This window comes from Astatotilapia calliptera, chromosome 1 (genome assembly GCF_964374335.1).
Source record: "Astatotilapia calliptera chromosome 1, fAstCal68.1, whole genome shotgun sequence".
Lineage (NCBI taxonomy): Eukaryota > Metazoa > Chordata > Actinopteri > Cichliformes > Cichlidae > Astatotilapia > Astatotilapia calliptera.
The window spans coordinates 23,135,795-23,151,222 of NC_137422.1; the positions used below are offsets into that span (position 1 = coordinate 23,135,795).

At 43.4% G+C, this 15,428-nt stretch overlaps 1 protein-coding gene across 3 annotated transcripts; it reads left to right on the forward strand.

The window, feature by feature from the left end:
- Positions 1–5,613: 5,613 nt before the first annotated feature.
- sltm (SAFB-like, transcription modulator) lies at positions 5,614–15,428 on the forward strand. Of its 3 annotated transcripts, none has more exons than XM_026168848.2 (20): positions 5,614–5,802; positions 7,160–7,247; positions 7,656–7,711; positions 7,825–7,852; positions 9,169–9,763; positions 10,376–10,419; positions 10,511–10,623; positions 10,730–10,879; positions 10,986–11,083; positions 11,167–11,327; positions 11,416–11,516; positions 11,609–11,665; positions 11,759–11,913; positions 12,010–12,190; positions 12,635–12,759; positions 13,150–13,317; positions 13,449–13,760; positions 13,858–14,005; positions 14,140–14,294; positions 14,385–15,428. In XM_026168848.2, exons 1-20 carry the CDS (start codon positions 5,668–5,670, stop codon positions 14,494–14,496), a joined length of 2,982 nt encoding a protein of 993 aa, XP_026024633.1. In that variant the 5' UTR covers positions 5,614–5,667; the 3' UTR covers positions 14,497–15,428. The 3 variants fall into 3 exon arrangements, with proteins under 3 accessions (XP_026024633.1, XP_026024642.1, XP_080154748.1); XM_026168857.2 differs by having other exon boundaries at positions 11,167–11,297; XM_080298622.1 differs by lacking the exon at positions 5,614–5,802 and adding an exon at positions 6,328–6,366.

Genomic DNA, 15,428 nt, shown 5'->3' on the forward strand with positions numbered 1-15,428 from the left:
TGTGTCTGACGATAAAAGGTAAAAGAAAGAAAGACCTCCAAATAAATAGCTTGCCCATTCCAGCTCCTCTCCCACAGGGGATTGTAGAAAAGGGCTGGCATTTATTTTTTACATTAAACATAAAGTATGAATTTACACGTAACATATTTGACATAAGATTAAAAAAACAACAACACGAAATCGGACATACCTGACGATAAAAGGTAAAAGAAAGAAAGACCTCCAAATAGCTTGCCCACTCCAGCTCCTATGACCAAATACAAACAGTGGGGAAGAGGGTTAGCTCAACCCACCACAACTTCCAAGCTAGCAAGAATTATCTATTCATGCTAGTGTTCACGTTCCCTAGAACACACATATGGCACACACATACTACACATTTATAGCATCTAACAAAAAACAGGCATAATGATGACAATAATTGAACTAAAATTGCAATCAGAAACATCAGGGTGGCTAAATATGAATTATATGTGTGTTTTACAGTGTTGGAAAGAAATGACACCCACCTCTCCCACAGGGGAATTGTAGAAGAGAGGCAAAAGGGGTACACTGTATTTATAGGGTAGCACCAAAGAAGAAGAACAATGAGGAGGGGCTCTAACTGATAATAAACATAACTACAGGCTTGGAGGTCCTAAAAGTCAGGTATAAAGGGAACAGTTTTGGGGGTTTAGAACACATTTTGTGTAATTATAACAAGATGTGATTTATGACCCTGTTACACAGGTCCACTTCTGATGCTCTGTTCATTTCACAGATGAAAGCAAGTTCATCCTGAGCACATGTGACCGATCTGAAAGGTACTGGAGAAGTCGTGGAGAACGCTATGTTGCCTGTAACATCGTTCATCACGACCGGTTTGGTGGTTGGTCAGTGACGGTCTGAGGGAGGCATATCCGTGAAGGAACATCAACAAGCTAGGTAAGTACACCCTGACTAGGTATCAGGATGACATCACATTATCAGACACTATGATGGTGCAGTGGCTCCTGGATTCAGCCTAGTGCCCGGCCTCATGTGGTGAGAGTATGTAGAGAGTTCCTGGAGGATGAAGGAATAATAATCATCATCATCATCATCATAATATCACTGGCTGGCCCCAACGCTCGCATGACCTAAATCCAGTAGAACACAACTACTGTTTTGACTGCACCCCCAGCACCTGGCTGCATCTGAGAGGAGATCCTGTACTGTCCATCAGGCCATTACAAGCCCCGACATTGTCAGACCAGAAGTGACCGTATTTGGAGGGTGTAGAACTGTTTTATGCTCAGAGATGTCACATTTATTTATGGTTCTTTTCATGCAACAACCCGCAGTCTGGTCAGCGCCGGTCTCAGCTTTTCCAAAAACCAACTTCTCTCGTCACTAAAAAGGGGGAAACAGACCGTCCTCAGTCCAAACGCCACCAGCTGTGTTCTCACCTTGCCTCCCCGGCACCGCCCCGGTTACCTGGTGTGTTGTCCTTTATCTGCTTGTCATCCCATGTGTAATCTCTGCTCTCCGTCTCCTTGCGTTTCCAGGTGGTTCTAGTTTCAGGTACATGTTTTTGGGGTTTTTTTTTGTTTTCTCAGTTTAGGTTTTGGCTCATTTTCCATGTTCCACCTGTTGGCTATTTTGTTCCGCCGTCAATAAAGGCTCACTTTCTGTTAGTGATGGCCAGATAAAGCTTTCTGAAGCATTGAAGCTTGTGTTGAAAAAACGGTTCATTACTCAAAGCTTTTCAACACAGTCCTCTCTGGTGACATCTGGTGGCCAAACATATGAGGAGCAGCTAGAATCTACAAAATAAAATCAACTGCTTCATTATTATTGCCCACTCTACAGACTCGAGTTCACAATTCTGTCTCATATTGGGCTGCCGTTGTGTTGCTTTGAACATGTATTTTTGGGGGGCTGAAAAAATTGCCATGTCTATTTGTTTAATAAATAATTTTGATCAATTAACACTCCTTGTTTAAACATGTGCCATGGTGTGGACTTTCTTTGTTTGTGACTCCTTGATGTTTGTAAATACAATAGATGAAAAATGCATATAATAATGTACAACACATTATGCCGTATGCTTCTGCTCTGAGGTCCTGACTCCATGTACCTATGCAATTAATCATCGGACAGGTATGTTTATAAATAATATTAAATTAGGCCAATTTTCTTATACATATTCTTGACCTGGGGTAAGACTGATTGTGAACTGGAAAGGGAAAATGACTTCACATGTCATGAAGATGCTAGAGAGATTCATCCTGAGACACCTGCGTCTGCTTGGCTGGATCCCCTGCAGTTTGCTTGTCAAGCCCGTATCGGCGTGGAGGATGCCATCATCTACCTGCTAGACCAGGCTTATTCTGGGGTGGACATTTTTGGAAGCACTGTGAGGGTCATGTTCTTTGACTTCTCTAGTGCTTTTAACAGGATCAGACCATCACTGCTGGGGAATAAGCTCACGGAAATGCAGGTGGACGCCCCACTGGTAGCTTGGATCACTGACTATTTAACAAGTCGACCACAGCATGTTCGGCTGAAGAGCTGCCGCTCTGATAACATCCTGAGCAGCACGGGGGTGCCGCAGGGGACTATCTTATCACCCTTCCTCTTCACCCTCTACACATCTGACTTCAGGTACAAGTCTTAGTGATGTCATCTGCAGAAATTCTCTGATGACTCTGCCATTGTGGGCTGTATCAGGGATGGACAGGAGGAGTGCAGGAGTGTGGTGGACAGCTTTGTTGAGTGGTATGAGTTAAACCATCTAGAGCTTAACATCACAAAGACAAAGGAACTGATCATGGACTTCAAGAAGCATGCTCCTCCTCCTACCCTTGTCACCATCAGAGGGGCTGATGTGGAGATCGTTGAGGACTACCAGTACCTGGGAGTATAATACATGGACTGTAAACTGGACTGGAGCAATAACACCAATGCTGTCACGGCTGGCGAGGCAGGCTGTGTGTAGATAAAGTGAGGACCCAAGTGCAGGCAGAGGTTGGTATGAGGAGTGAGTTTATTTAAGGTGGAGATGGCGAGGAATTAAGAAATAACTAAACTGGGAAAACCTAAATACATGAAATTGAAACCAAAACTCACAGAGTGACATGCAAAGGAACATAGGAAGGACCACGGCAGAGACTCAGGGAAGACATCACAGACAAATCAGCAACAGGCAGGAGAACACACAGGGCTTAAATACACACAGGAGAAATCATAGGATGGGAGACAGGAAGGGAACACACCTGGGAGAAATCAGGGCTGACGAGACACAGGCGTAAAGCTTAGAACACTCACATGAGACGGAGACCTTCAGAATAAAACAGGAAATACAACAGGTATGCACAGACATGAGCTTAACACAAGACATGGCGACAAGGAGGGAACACAAAGATGTGGGACCAGGGCAGGCACAGAGACACAACAAAAGGAGCTTGAAATACAAAACAGAAACAAAACCTGAGAACAAGAAATTCCCAACAAGAATGAACCTAAAACACAAGATAATAATCAAAACCTAAAAGTCCACCACTGGGTCCACAGACTCAGGACCACGACAACTGCTGTCTTCAAAAAAGGGCAGAGTTGGCTTTTCCTACTGAGGTGGTTCAGGTTCTTCAATGTTGGTAGGAAAATGCTGACCATGTTCTATCACTCTGTGGTAGAAAGCGCTGTGTTCTTTGCAGCTGTGTGCTGGGGCAGTGGGGTGAAGACAGCTGATGCCAACAGGCTGAACAAGCTGATTTAAAAGGCTGGTTCTGTCCTGGGTGTCAGACTGGAGAACCTGGAGGAGGTGTCTGAGAGGAGAATGCTAAAGAAGCTTCTTTGTATTATGGACAACCCCTGCCACCCCACGCATGCCTCCACGGTGAACCATTGGAGCACATGCAGCAAAAGACTAATCTAATCGCCCCGAAATGCAGAACTGACCGCCACAAGAAATCCTTCATACCAGTGGCAATAAGACTGTACAACTCTTCCTCGCTCTGTAGGTGATTTTCCTGAGGATTAATACCAATGTTATTCTGTTCCCATTCAGACCGTGCAGTATCACCCAACAGTATTTTATTGAATGTTTGTTTCATCTCCCCATCATATGCTGCTACTCTCTTTTATTTAATTGCATAATACTATGTCACTTTTTAGAGTCACCTGCACTGATAGTTAAGTTATTTATTTTTCAGGATATACTTACATTGTTACTTCGTTGGAGTTATTTGATATATTTTGCACTATCCTACCTACTACATATTACTACTATTATTCTTATTGCATATATTATATATCTTATTCCTCTGTCTCTCTTGCTGCATTGAGCATGTGTATGACAAAATACTTTCCCTCGGGATAAATAAAGTTCTTATCTTATGACAGAGTCAGTGACTGAGTATAGAAAGACCAGCTCTTTATCCTCTCAAGGATACTTGATAGTGATGTGCGATACCACTGATTTCCTTTCCGATCCGATACCAAGTAAAATTCAGGGTGGTATCGGCGATACTAATCCGATACCGATACTCTGTACAAAAACTTAATGTTTCATTGCATTTCATAATACAATATATAATTTTATTATATAATTGTAATAATAACATAACCATATTGCTTCATAATGATTAGAGGACATCAGACAACTTGTTTTTATTGCTTAATAATGCAGAATAATCATATAGAAATAAAAAAAAATGCCTTCTCCAAGTCCACAAAACACATGTAGACTGGTTGGGCAAACTCCCATGCGCCCTCAAGTATTAGTGGTGTGCGGATCGAGACTGAAATATCGATTCTTCCGATACCAGCAATTTATGTTCTAGAATCGATTCTCATATTATAATATCGATATTTTAGTACTCTGGGGTAAATTTGTAGTTTTTCCATTAAAATGAACGCAGTGAAAAGAAACTATACCATTCGGATCGTCTAATTTGGAAGGAACTACTTCCTCTTACGCCTTTCATAGTCATATGCGAAATACGGCTGTATAAATGTGTCGCAGCCCCTGGCCTGCACACTCACAACAATGGCTGAGCGCAAACAGAGTCATATGTGGACGCGTTTTACCTCCACAAACAGCCCAGACGCGGTTTGTGATATATGTGGCAAGACAGTGAGGTGTTGTGGCAACACCACTGACCTCGTCAAACACCTCGGAGTAAATCACATCACAGAATATGATGAGCTTATGTTGAGGCGAACTGTAGAGGAGGACAGGGACACAGACGTCTCTCGCAGAGTCCTTTAGTGCTGCAGGCAGGCAACATGCTCAAATAGCGCACAACTTCAGTTTTTTTTTTTATTTCTATATGATTATTCTGCATTATTAAGCAATAAAAACAAGTTGTCTGATGTCCTCTAATCATTATGAAGCAATATGGTTATGTTATTATTACAATTACATAATAAAATTATATATTGTATTATGAAATGCAATGAAACATTAAGTTTTTGTACAGAGTATCGGTATCGGATTAGTATCGCAGATACCACCCTGAATTTTACTTGGTATCGGATCGGAAAGGAAATTAGTGGTATCGCACATCACTATCCAAAATATTAAGTATTTGCCTTAACAATAGATGACGGTGAAGCATTTAATCAATAACTACTGAAAACCAACGAAGAAGACGCAGGGGGAAAGTGTCTGCGCGCGCAACCATTCTGTAATCTTGAGGTAAAATGGCGTCGGGTGCCATTTCAACCGAGTGCAAGAAGATATCGGAATTAAGAGTTGTTGATCTTAAATCGGAGCTCAAGCGAAGAAATTTGGACACCTTTGGTGTGAAGAGTGTTCTTGTCGCGCGACTTAGACAGGTGAGTCAGACGGAGCTGATGTGTGCAGAAACGATGACCGAGCCTGGCTGCACGGTGCACAGATGCTAACGCTAATGCTAGCCCGTGTAGTCACAGATTTCCCATCGATTCTAGCGAACAACACTCGTGGTATAATTGCTAGAGTGACCGAGTTTTGGAGGCATTAAAGCTAGATATCTGTCGGGAAATATTTCGTGTTTGTAGCTCGGACCAGGAGCCAAGGGAGGTTGTGTTGAAGTATGTAAAAATGTTAGCGCTCGCCTTAAATTAGCGGGGGTGCCCAAACAAAAGGCCTGTTTATTCCCCCTTCGCCTCGAAACATCAGACGGACGAGGGCTCTCTGGTTCGATGCCGCATTTGAGGACCACTTAATCTCAGCGCAAACAGATGCAGCAGATTGCGCGTGATTGATCCCAGGTGCTGGAAGCGTGGATTTTATTGTTAAAATACGCATGCGCTCATTGTAAGTCCGGATCTAAATAAGAGCGCAGTGGCTGCTCTGTGTTTTTGGTTTTGCTTGTTTTCGATTGAGTTTTCACGATGAGTACTACTGACACATCCAGGGTACGGATAAAAATGTTTTTTGTTTGTTTTTGTTTTGTTTTAGTTAATATAGTCGAACATGTGGTTGCTTTAAACAGACGGAGGAGCCTGTTTAATAGATTTTTAGCTAAACGTCAATACTGTCTGAGGTTCACATTTAAAAGTCGGTCTCAGAATCAGAAATCCCGAAGGAAATTAGGGTTACAGCAGGCAGCACGCTAATGGCGCATGCGCACTTACAAAGGAACCTTCTGACCAACTTTACACAAACATCATATTGGGGAGACATGCCAGAAGGTAGGCTGATAGGAAAAAAACAACGAAAATACATAACATGAGGTAAGAGGAGGACTGAGGTCAGACTGAGCTCCTAGTGGGAGAACAGTTAGATAACAGAAAAAACACCTCAGCACAAAAAGCACATGACTATCAATACACCATAGAAACACAAGACAACAGGGGCGGGTAAAGGGTAAGAGAAAGCCGGTGTAGACAGCGCATCCGGTCCTGCAGCATGTCTGCGCTGGTCCAGTCGACTGCCATCTCCCCCGGTAGGGCACAAGCATCGAAGGCGTTTGGAAAGGGAGGGGGGATGAGTGTGTGTATATCAGTGTATGTGTGTGTGTGTGTCCAGAGTTCAGTTGAGACAGTGTCCTTCGCCCCACCAGGCTAAGTAAACAGTCTTCCAGCCAACCCAGGTGGCCTTGCATGGAATGGGAAGGAACAGTCTAAACACAGTCGTTATCAGGGAGCTGTTTAATTATTTAATTTGCATACTGATTAATTAGTAATCCTAACTTGATTGTTCTTTAAGGCTATTGAGGATGAAGGTGGCGACCCAGAAAACATTCAGCTCCAGCTCTCAGCTGAAACACCAACTCGCAAAGGCGGAAAAGCTAAAGGTAATCTTTCTTTCTTATAAGAGTCAGGTTGCCCCAGGTGTGGTCAGCGAGACCCTGGCATCCTCTGTCAGAGGAAAGTGCATTTGTTGAGTGGGTGCTGGCTGTTACCCAGTCACATTCACAAAGACGGTGCTGCACCAAATACCTCCCTGCGATTGTTTTGGTCTCTAGCAGATTGACTGACCAGCCTCTTGAGTGGGGCTTTACCAGTCAATTCACAGTGACTGCCAGTAGCCACATTCAAACAACATTTGGATCCCTCCCCAGCCCCTTTTTTTCATTTTCAACAGCTAACATTTGTACTTATGCCTGGAGGTTGCCAGATGGTCACCGACCGGTGTGACTGGGGCCTCAACAAGTTCATGTTTTCTAAATGTTTTCATGTTGAGTTTTAATTTAATCTTTTAGGAAAGAAAGTGGATTCGGATTTGGACAACACCGTGGAAGATGACAGTTTTTCCAAGGTGACTGTGATAAACACATCTGTTGATGTTTGAGACATTGACACAAACCCTTTTTGTTGTTGTACTTGACACTGACAGCCTTCTCAACTCACCTGAGTGTTTTTGTTTTCTAGGAGGCTGAAGAGTATGAGTCAGAAAAGGGTATGTATGATAGCACACCAATCCCCAATGCTAACATTTGGATCCCTCCCCACCCCCTTTTTTTCTTTTTTTCAACAGCTAACTCCAGGTACAATGCATATATCATGTGGTATTTCATGCTTCCGGTAGCTACTGCATCTATCTAGGTTGCAACACATAAAAGGAGGAACAAATACATGATTAATTGAGACATTTCTCAAGATCGAGTCAAGGTTTTTTTGTTGTTGTTTTGCATCGCATGTCAATCGTTGGATACAGGATGCCTGGGTACCCGGTTTTCTTGGATTGCTCAAAATATTTAAAAGAAATCAGTTGTTTGCTTCAGTGAATTTCTGTTTTTAGTGGCATTCGTCTCCCTACATCGCCTAAGGAAATGAAGATTGAATATATTCACTGAATGAATGAAAATTGGAGGCAGCACTAGCTTGTAAGATTTGAGGATCACTGCACTTTCTTGTTGTCACTGTGATTGACAGCATGATTGGACAGGACCTGTAAAATGTGTGTTGGGTAGATCTGAATGGTTCACTCCATTCGCCACAGGAAATGGGCACCTCGTGTTAGGTCTTGGCAGGTGAAACGCTCTGCGAATGAAGTCGGTACATGGGTTGACTCAAGGACTGCGACATTCATGTGAGCATGTTGTACACGTACAGAAGCCATTTGTCAAGAAACAGCAAGAAACCTCATACATTTGTACCCAGGTGGCTGCAGCCCACCCATGATGTGTGCAGTGAAGATGCCACAACATGTTCAGCAAGGATAGACTGTCGTACACAAAGGGATGGACTCTTTCTAACTGCATGGGTGTGACTGAATGGACACGTTACAGCGGGTTGGATTTGATGATAACTTTTTAACTTTTACATCCCCCCCCCATATAAAACCTGCTAAGATAAGACATTTATTATACAAGAAATGCTGGATGATAAAGAAGATATCCTAAAACTCAGACGACTTTTCAAGAACTGACCCACCGGGAATGTATTTTGCCTAAATGGAGAAAACCCAAAAGATGAACTGATGCCATTCCTCCACATGTGAACTTTCTGAAGAGCGACCATGACTTGTCGTAGGACGTATCGGGAATTGAATTCATACTGAAGTACTTCATGTGTCAAGAAATGAGAAGCACGGAAATATTCCCACATGTCCAAGGAGATTGTGTGTTTTGTGTCTTCCTGTGGTGTCTACGCCCTCGATGACCATTAACACTAAATGTGCTTTCTATTCTACTTTATAGGTCAAGTAACATGCGACATGTCAAATGTTAAAAGTTGTGTTTTTGCCATGTTTATCCTTGTTAAATCCCTCAGATGTAACTGATACAGATGATGGTATTCGTGAAAATTCTAAGCCTCCACCCTGTGAGGACAGCCTCGCTCACTCTGAGGCTGAACCCGAGACAGACGCTGTGGCGGCTGAGGCTGATTCAGAGCCTGAGCCAGAGGTGGACGCTGAGCCCGAGGCCGATCCCGATGCTGAACCAGACGCGGATGAGGATCCAGAGGTCGAGCCTGAAGTGGCTGAGATGGATGCTGAAGCCATGAATTCCTCTAAAGAAGCCGAGGAGGATCACCTATCCGTCTCAATCCCAAACGAAGATGCCATCACTCTGGATGTTGATGGTGACGACCTCCTGGAAACAGGTAAACATGTGAAACTTCCAGATCCAGAGGCAGAGAAGGGCAATGATGAGCCAGAGGCCTCTGCTGAGATGAGCCCAGACGATGACATGAAAGCGAAAGAGTCGGAGGGCCACAAAGATGGTAAGAAGGACGATGGATCCCGTGGCGAGCCCATGAAGAAAGACGGCCGAGACGCCACGAAGAAAGCTGAAACGGGTGATAAAGAGAAGGATTCTGGGAAGAAAGGCCCCTGCACTACTGGGGCATCAGGTCAAGCAAAGAGGTTTGTCTTTCTATGTCAGTTCTTTGATACTACTACCAAGTCCAGCTCACTAAGAACGCAACATTGTGGGTAGCCTCAAGAAATATTTTTTTATTTTTTAAAAAATTTTTTGCCATGAGGGAGATGTTCACTGATGTACCTAATCCTGCCATTTACGGCATTGATTTATTTCTCTGAAGTCGGTTAAAATGTGAAGTTACCCACAAGCTGAGAGAACGACTCTTATTTTGTTACTTTGGCCTTTCCAGCAATTTTTAAGCCTTTTCCAGTTTCTACACAAGGCAGTGTAAAAGAGCATTAGTCTCTGTGATGACGGTTTTTTCCCCTTTGTGGCCAAATGATTCGCTGAAGTTGAACAAACCTCCGAAGATTTCATTTGTCCAGAGAATAAATTGGCTGACAACTTGACCCCATCTCACCACTGGAAAAATCAATGAAGCCTTTGAGACATTGGTTCAGATCCACGTCTTGCCTAAAGGATTTTTTTTTTTCTCCCCCTCAACAGAACCACGAGTTATTTTATTCCACTAGCCGTGTGCCTGTCAGCTTACGTCATGGTGTTATTTACCGTCATTCATTTCCTGTTTGTTGTTTCAACCTTTTGCTTTTTAGCTCTTCAAGAGACAGAGATGGAAAAGCTGCAAAAGATGAAAAGGGTAAGGATGTTTTTAGAGAGGGGAAAAAAAAAAATTCAGTGGTGTTTTGGTTTTTCTGATACTACTGCTGTTTGGAAAACATGTTTATTAGGAGCTGTGAGCGGCAACAACACTGCCAGCTCGTCTCGTAACATTTGGGTGAGCGGCCTTTCTTCAAACACCAAAGCAGCTGATCTGAAAAACCTTTTTGGCAAATATGGCAAGGTAGATAACGTCTTTTTTGTGTGTGTGGTTACTTAGTTGTCGTTACTTATTTTGAGCATAAAAAATATTCTTGGAATTTTATAGAGAAAACAAAAATTTCCAACAGGTTTTAAGTGCCAAGGTGGTTACGAACGCTCGCAGTCCTGGTTCGAAATGTTACGGCTTGGTGACGATGTCGTCCAGCACAGAGGTGGCACGCTGCATCTCCCACCTGGACTGCACAGAGCTTCATGGACAGCAGATATATGTTGAAAGGGTTGGTTGAATGCATTATGTCTCATTTCTTCATAGAATAAAACGTTGGTCCTGTATCACTCTTTTTGTTTTTTATTAATCTTGTTTTTTTTGTTTTTTTTCTTTAGGCCAAAAATGATCCATTCAAAAAGGAGCCCTCAAAGAAAGAAGCAGAGGAGAAGGCAAATGAAAAGCGCAATTCCACCGGGATGAAGGCGACTAACAAGTAAGTGACAGGAGGAAGCGGAAAAAAGTGCTAATGGTAATTGTATGAAAGCCTATTTAACTTTCTGTCCTTTTCTCATTTAGGCCACAGGCGTCCTACAAAAAAGAAGACAAGAAAGTTGATAAACTCTCTGAAAAGGACAAAGACGTATCCAAGAAGCAAGATGCCAGAAGCGGAAAATCCAGCTCCGTTTCATCTGGTTCAGGACACGAAGGTGCAAAGAAGGATGACAGAAAGCATGGCCGTAGGTTTTAGCCCTCTTCTCATCTCTGATTTGGAGAGTGTAACGTAGCTGCTTTGTGGTCATAATTTGCTTTTTGTTTTTTTAACAGGGGCAAAGAGCCCAAGCAAGATGATGGTGGTAGATCACAACAAGGGAGAGTCTAGTTTTGGCAAAATGAGACCTTTCAGAAGGGGAAAGTATTTTGACAAAGTAAGAATTATTTCTGCTTAATTGTAACCACATTTTAAATGTGTATTTGTCTTCAGATGAATACAAATGTGCTCTGTTTGATACTTTTTCAGCCTTTTGTTAACATGAACTTTCAAAGACGGCCAAGAAGTTTGATTCCTCCCGAGGAGGTATGAAGTTCTCTCTATACTTTTTGTTTGTTTGTGATTAATGTGCTTTAGTTCTTATTTTTTTTCAAGCTTGAATTTCTGTTTCCCTACTAGCTGGAGATGATGAAAGATAAAATGCGACCTTTTATGAAAAAGGGGGAGGAGCGGGACATCTTACCTTTTGAGAAAATCAAGGAGCAGAAGGAGCAGAGGATGCGTGAAAGGATGGCTCGTATGGAGCGTGTCCGCAGAGCCGTGGAGTTGCGCAAGTACGCACACAAGTTATTACACTTGGTAGATTTATAAAATGCTGAGGCTGCTGTATGTTTGAGTTTCAAGGCGAGGGATGTCTTGTTTGTCTTCAGGCGCCGTGAAATTGCAGAACATGAACGTCGGGAGCGTGAGCGTATCCGCCTGTTGCGGGAGCGTGAAGAGCGGGAGAACCTTCTCCGGGAGCGCCAGAGACTGGAGATGGAGAGGCAAAAACTGGAACGGGAGCGCTTGGAAAGGGAGAGGCTTGAGAGGGAGAGAATTCGTATAGAGCAGGTACAGCGTGAAACGTGTATCAGACTAACTTTTTATGTTATAGCTGTCATTTAGCGCGGCTAGAAATGGTGGTCACAGATGTAGCCGTCTACTAACCCTTGCATGCACTGACTGATATTAGCAGCTGGCACTCGAAAGCTGCTGTCAACATTTTGGTAATATGAAGCTTGTAATAGATGAGATGTGGTGGCAAATGCATGGGAAACTCCAATAGCTGTGAGAAAGTTTGCTGCTGCTTCAACAAAAAAACTGCCCAGCAACAGCATAATTAGCTTCTTTTTCATTAGCACTTAAGGGATAGAGGGGGCTAACCTGTTGAGGCAAGAGTGAGCTGAGGAAGATGGGAGCGGCTTTATCACGTCTTTAAATCTAAATCAAATCTAACGTAATGTTGTAACCGCAGCCATATTTTTAATTGTTTAAATTTGTATTTATTTTTTTCAGGAAAGGAGGAAGGAAGCGGAGCGCATGGCTCGTGAGCGCGAGGAACTGCGGAGGCAGCAGGAGCAGCTTCGCTTTGAGCAAGAAAAGAGAAACAACCTGAAGAGAGGCCGTGAAGTGGAACACGGGTACATGTAGTTTTGTCTCAGCTGTTTTAATGTGAAGACGAGTGTGGATAATCATTACCCATGAGTTACATTTATTTTAAAATGGAAACTGAGCAGCTGACGAAGAGCTTAACAGCTTTTTCTTCTGTTTTCTCAAAAGTAACATTTTGTTCAGTTTGACTTCGGTACAGAAAAGATCATCATTGGGTCTGTGTGTGCGCAGCACAACCATAATCTGAGAGTTTTTGGTTTTCATTAGGAGAGGGAGCGCTGTTATCGAGTGTCATTTACATAATATGTAAAGTCTGTGACGTAATGTTGTGTTTATAGTGGTAGCTAGTGTTATCTATATTGCAGAGTGACAAGTGGCGTCCCGCACTCGTGACTCAGTGTCTGTATTCGATGTTTCAGTCGACGAGACGACTCCTATTGGAACGGCAACAAGAAGATACAGCCTGACGCCCGTTTGAATCAAGGCTCAAACTACAACAGGCAGCAGAACCGCTTTACAAACTTCACTCCCCGAGAGAGAGGCCGCTTCCCCGAGACCGCCAGCCAACCACCCAACACGTATGACAGGTACACGTTTAAACTACATTAGTTTACTAATCACAATGTTGATGCCATTCGTTGGAATCATTTATGGACTCCAAAGAAAGCTTTTATTGCACTTTCGGTGAATTACATTTTGGTCCTCTTTGTGTTCCAAGACGAAACCGGTTTGACGGCGAGCCTGAGGTGAAGAAGAGTCGGCCTGCTCCTCACAGAGAAGGCTCCGGCTTTGATCGCTACCACAAAAACTTTGAAACGGTCCGCAGAGCTGAGCCGCCACCACCTCCACGCGCTGAACTTCGGGACACCGACCGCCGGGACAGAGACGACAGACGCCCCGCTCCCATGCACGATCGCCCTATGGGAGCAAGAGGCGCAATGCCGGGCATGTCGCACAATCGCGCACCGAGGGATGGAGGGCATGGATGGAAGAATGACGGCGGGATAAACTCCAATAAGGGAGATATGCGGTAAAGGAAAACTCCTGTTTGAAGATTAAGCATTATTAGTTGCTTGATGGTTTTGGAAAGCTAATCTCTCTTTGAAATCTCTTGCTGGGCTGAGCAGCGGGCCTATGCGCATGCGTGCAGAGCGATCGGGCAGGGATGGCCCAGGTGTCGGTCCAGGTCCTGCTCTCAGAGGAGGCCACTCCATCAACCGTGAAAGGAGCTTTAATGATCGAGATGAAAGAAGACCCATGGTGATGAGTGATCAGGTGAGTTTATCTTCTGAAAAAGGAGTGATGTCTTTCCCTGATCCTCCTGTACGATGGAAAACCTTTACATTTTGAGTTGGCTTTCCTCTGTGTGAGAGACCCAAACACATTCAGCATTTCCTTTGCCTCTGCAGCCTTTCAGCTCGGGTCGCCAGGTCGTAGTGGAACGTCACGGCAGGGAGCAGGGAATGAGGAAGGAGTGGCACGGTGGCTCAAGCTCCCAGGGTGGAGGCTTTTCCGATAATCGCAGGATGGGGGACTCTCGGAGCGCCATGATGCCGCCTTCCAGGTATGCTGCATAATGGAGACGTGTTGAGAAAGCAGAGTAGCGTGCCGCCCTTCCATCCTTCTCAGACATGACCTTTTTGTCTTTCTGCAGTCACTCTTCGTCTGGAATGAGCCGAATTGTACAGATCACCAACAACTCCATCCCCAGTGGTGGCACTGTGGGCGGATTCAAAACCTTCAAAGGAACGCCGCGGCAGTTCTAACCACAGCCACAAATCTGCAACATGAAAGCTCCTGAAGATCTGAAGACTTTTCTGAACTTTATTTTTAGAATATCAACTTTTTGTTTTTTCTTTTTCTTTTTTCTTTTGGCGGCACGTTTGTGCACAAAAGGTTGATGACACTATTTTATTTTGTATAGACAAGTGTACCTCCAGTGTAGGGTTTTTTTCCTGACAGTTTTGCTGTTACCATTACACAACCCTGTGCACATGTTTTAATAATATTTAGAAACCTTATTGTACAGCACAGTCTTTGTAACAAGTTTTCAAGTGATGTTAAGACTTCTCTTATTGAGTGTTCTCTGTACATTTTCAGTAGCCTAGCGTCACACTCAATTTTCCTGTGTAATATGTCTTTAGCGTATTATAGAACCCGACATGAAGGGATAATTGACTCATTTGGAAGTTTCACAGATGACGAAAAGAAATATCTTTTTTGAAAAGTCATTTTTGCTGTGGATGTCCTGTTTTTGTAAAAGAAATGATTATAAAACTGTAAAAGAGCCCGCATTGTAGCTAAATACCTCTCATAGGCCACAAATTGAATCACAGACAGGTCTGTGTGTCTAAACTCAAATTTGACTTTCAGGTCAAACTGCAGGGCATTCAGTGGAGGTAAGCGAGGCTTTTAAGGGCACACATGGTTGTTGTTTGCTCATTGTTATTTCAGTGAAATTTGAACATTTGCTTTTCAGCTTTTTTTTTTTTTTTTCCCTTTTTGTGAAACTTGTATTGTAGAGACATCCTGTATCCATCATTGAACTCTCTCATGCTAGCAGGAAGTATCAGTGTAGAAAGTTTGAATTTGAAAAAGTGCACAAGATGGGTAAAACCTGCCCTTTGAAGGGGACATCATACTGTATGTAGACTGTAAGCTTCGTGTCAACTGTGACTAAACCAACATCTTGCCTCTG

Bases quoted from the DNA above. Each gene is read 5' to 3' on its own strand.
- sltm (XM_026168848.2), top strand. From the start codon at position 5,668: ATGGCGTCGGGTGCCATTTCAACCGAGTGCAAGAAGATATCGGAATTA. The intron at 7,853-9,168 runs GTATGTATGATA...TAAATCCCTCAG, and splicing joins AGAGTATGAGTCAGAAAAGG to ATGTAACTGATACAGATGAT. The intron at 11,914-12,009 runs GTACGCACACAA...GTTTGTCTTCAG, and splicing joins AGAGCCGTGGAGTTGCGCAA to GCGCCGTGAAATTGCAGAAC.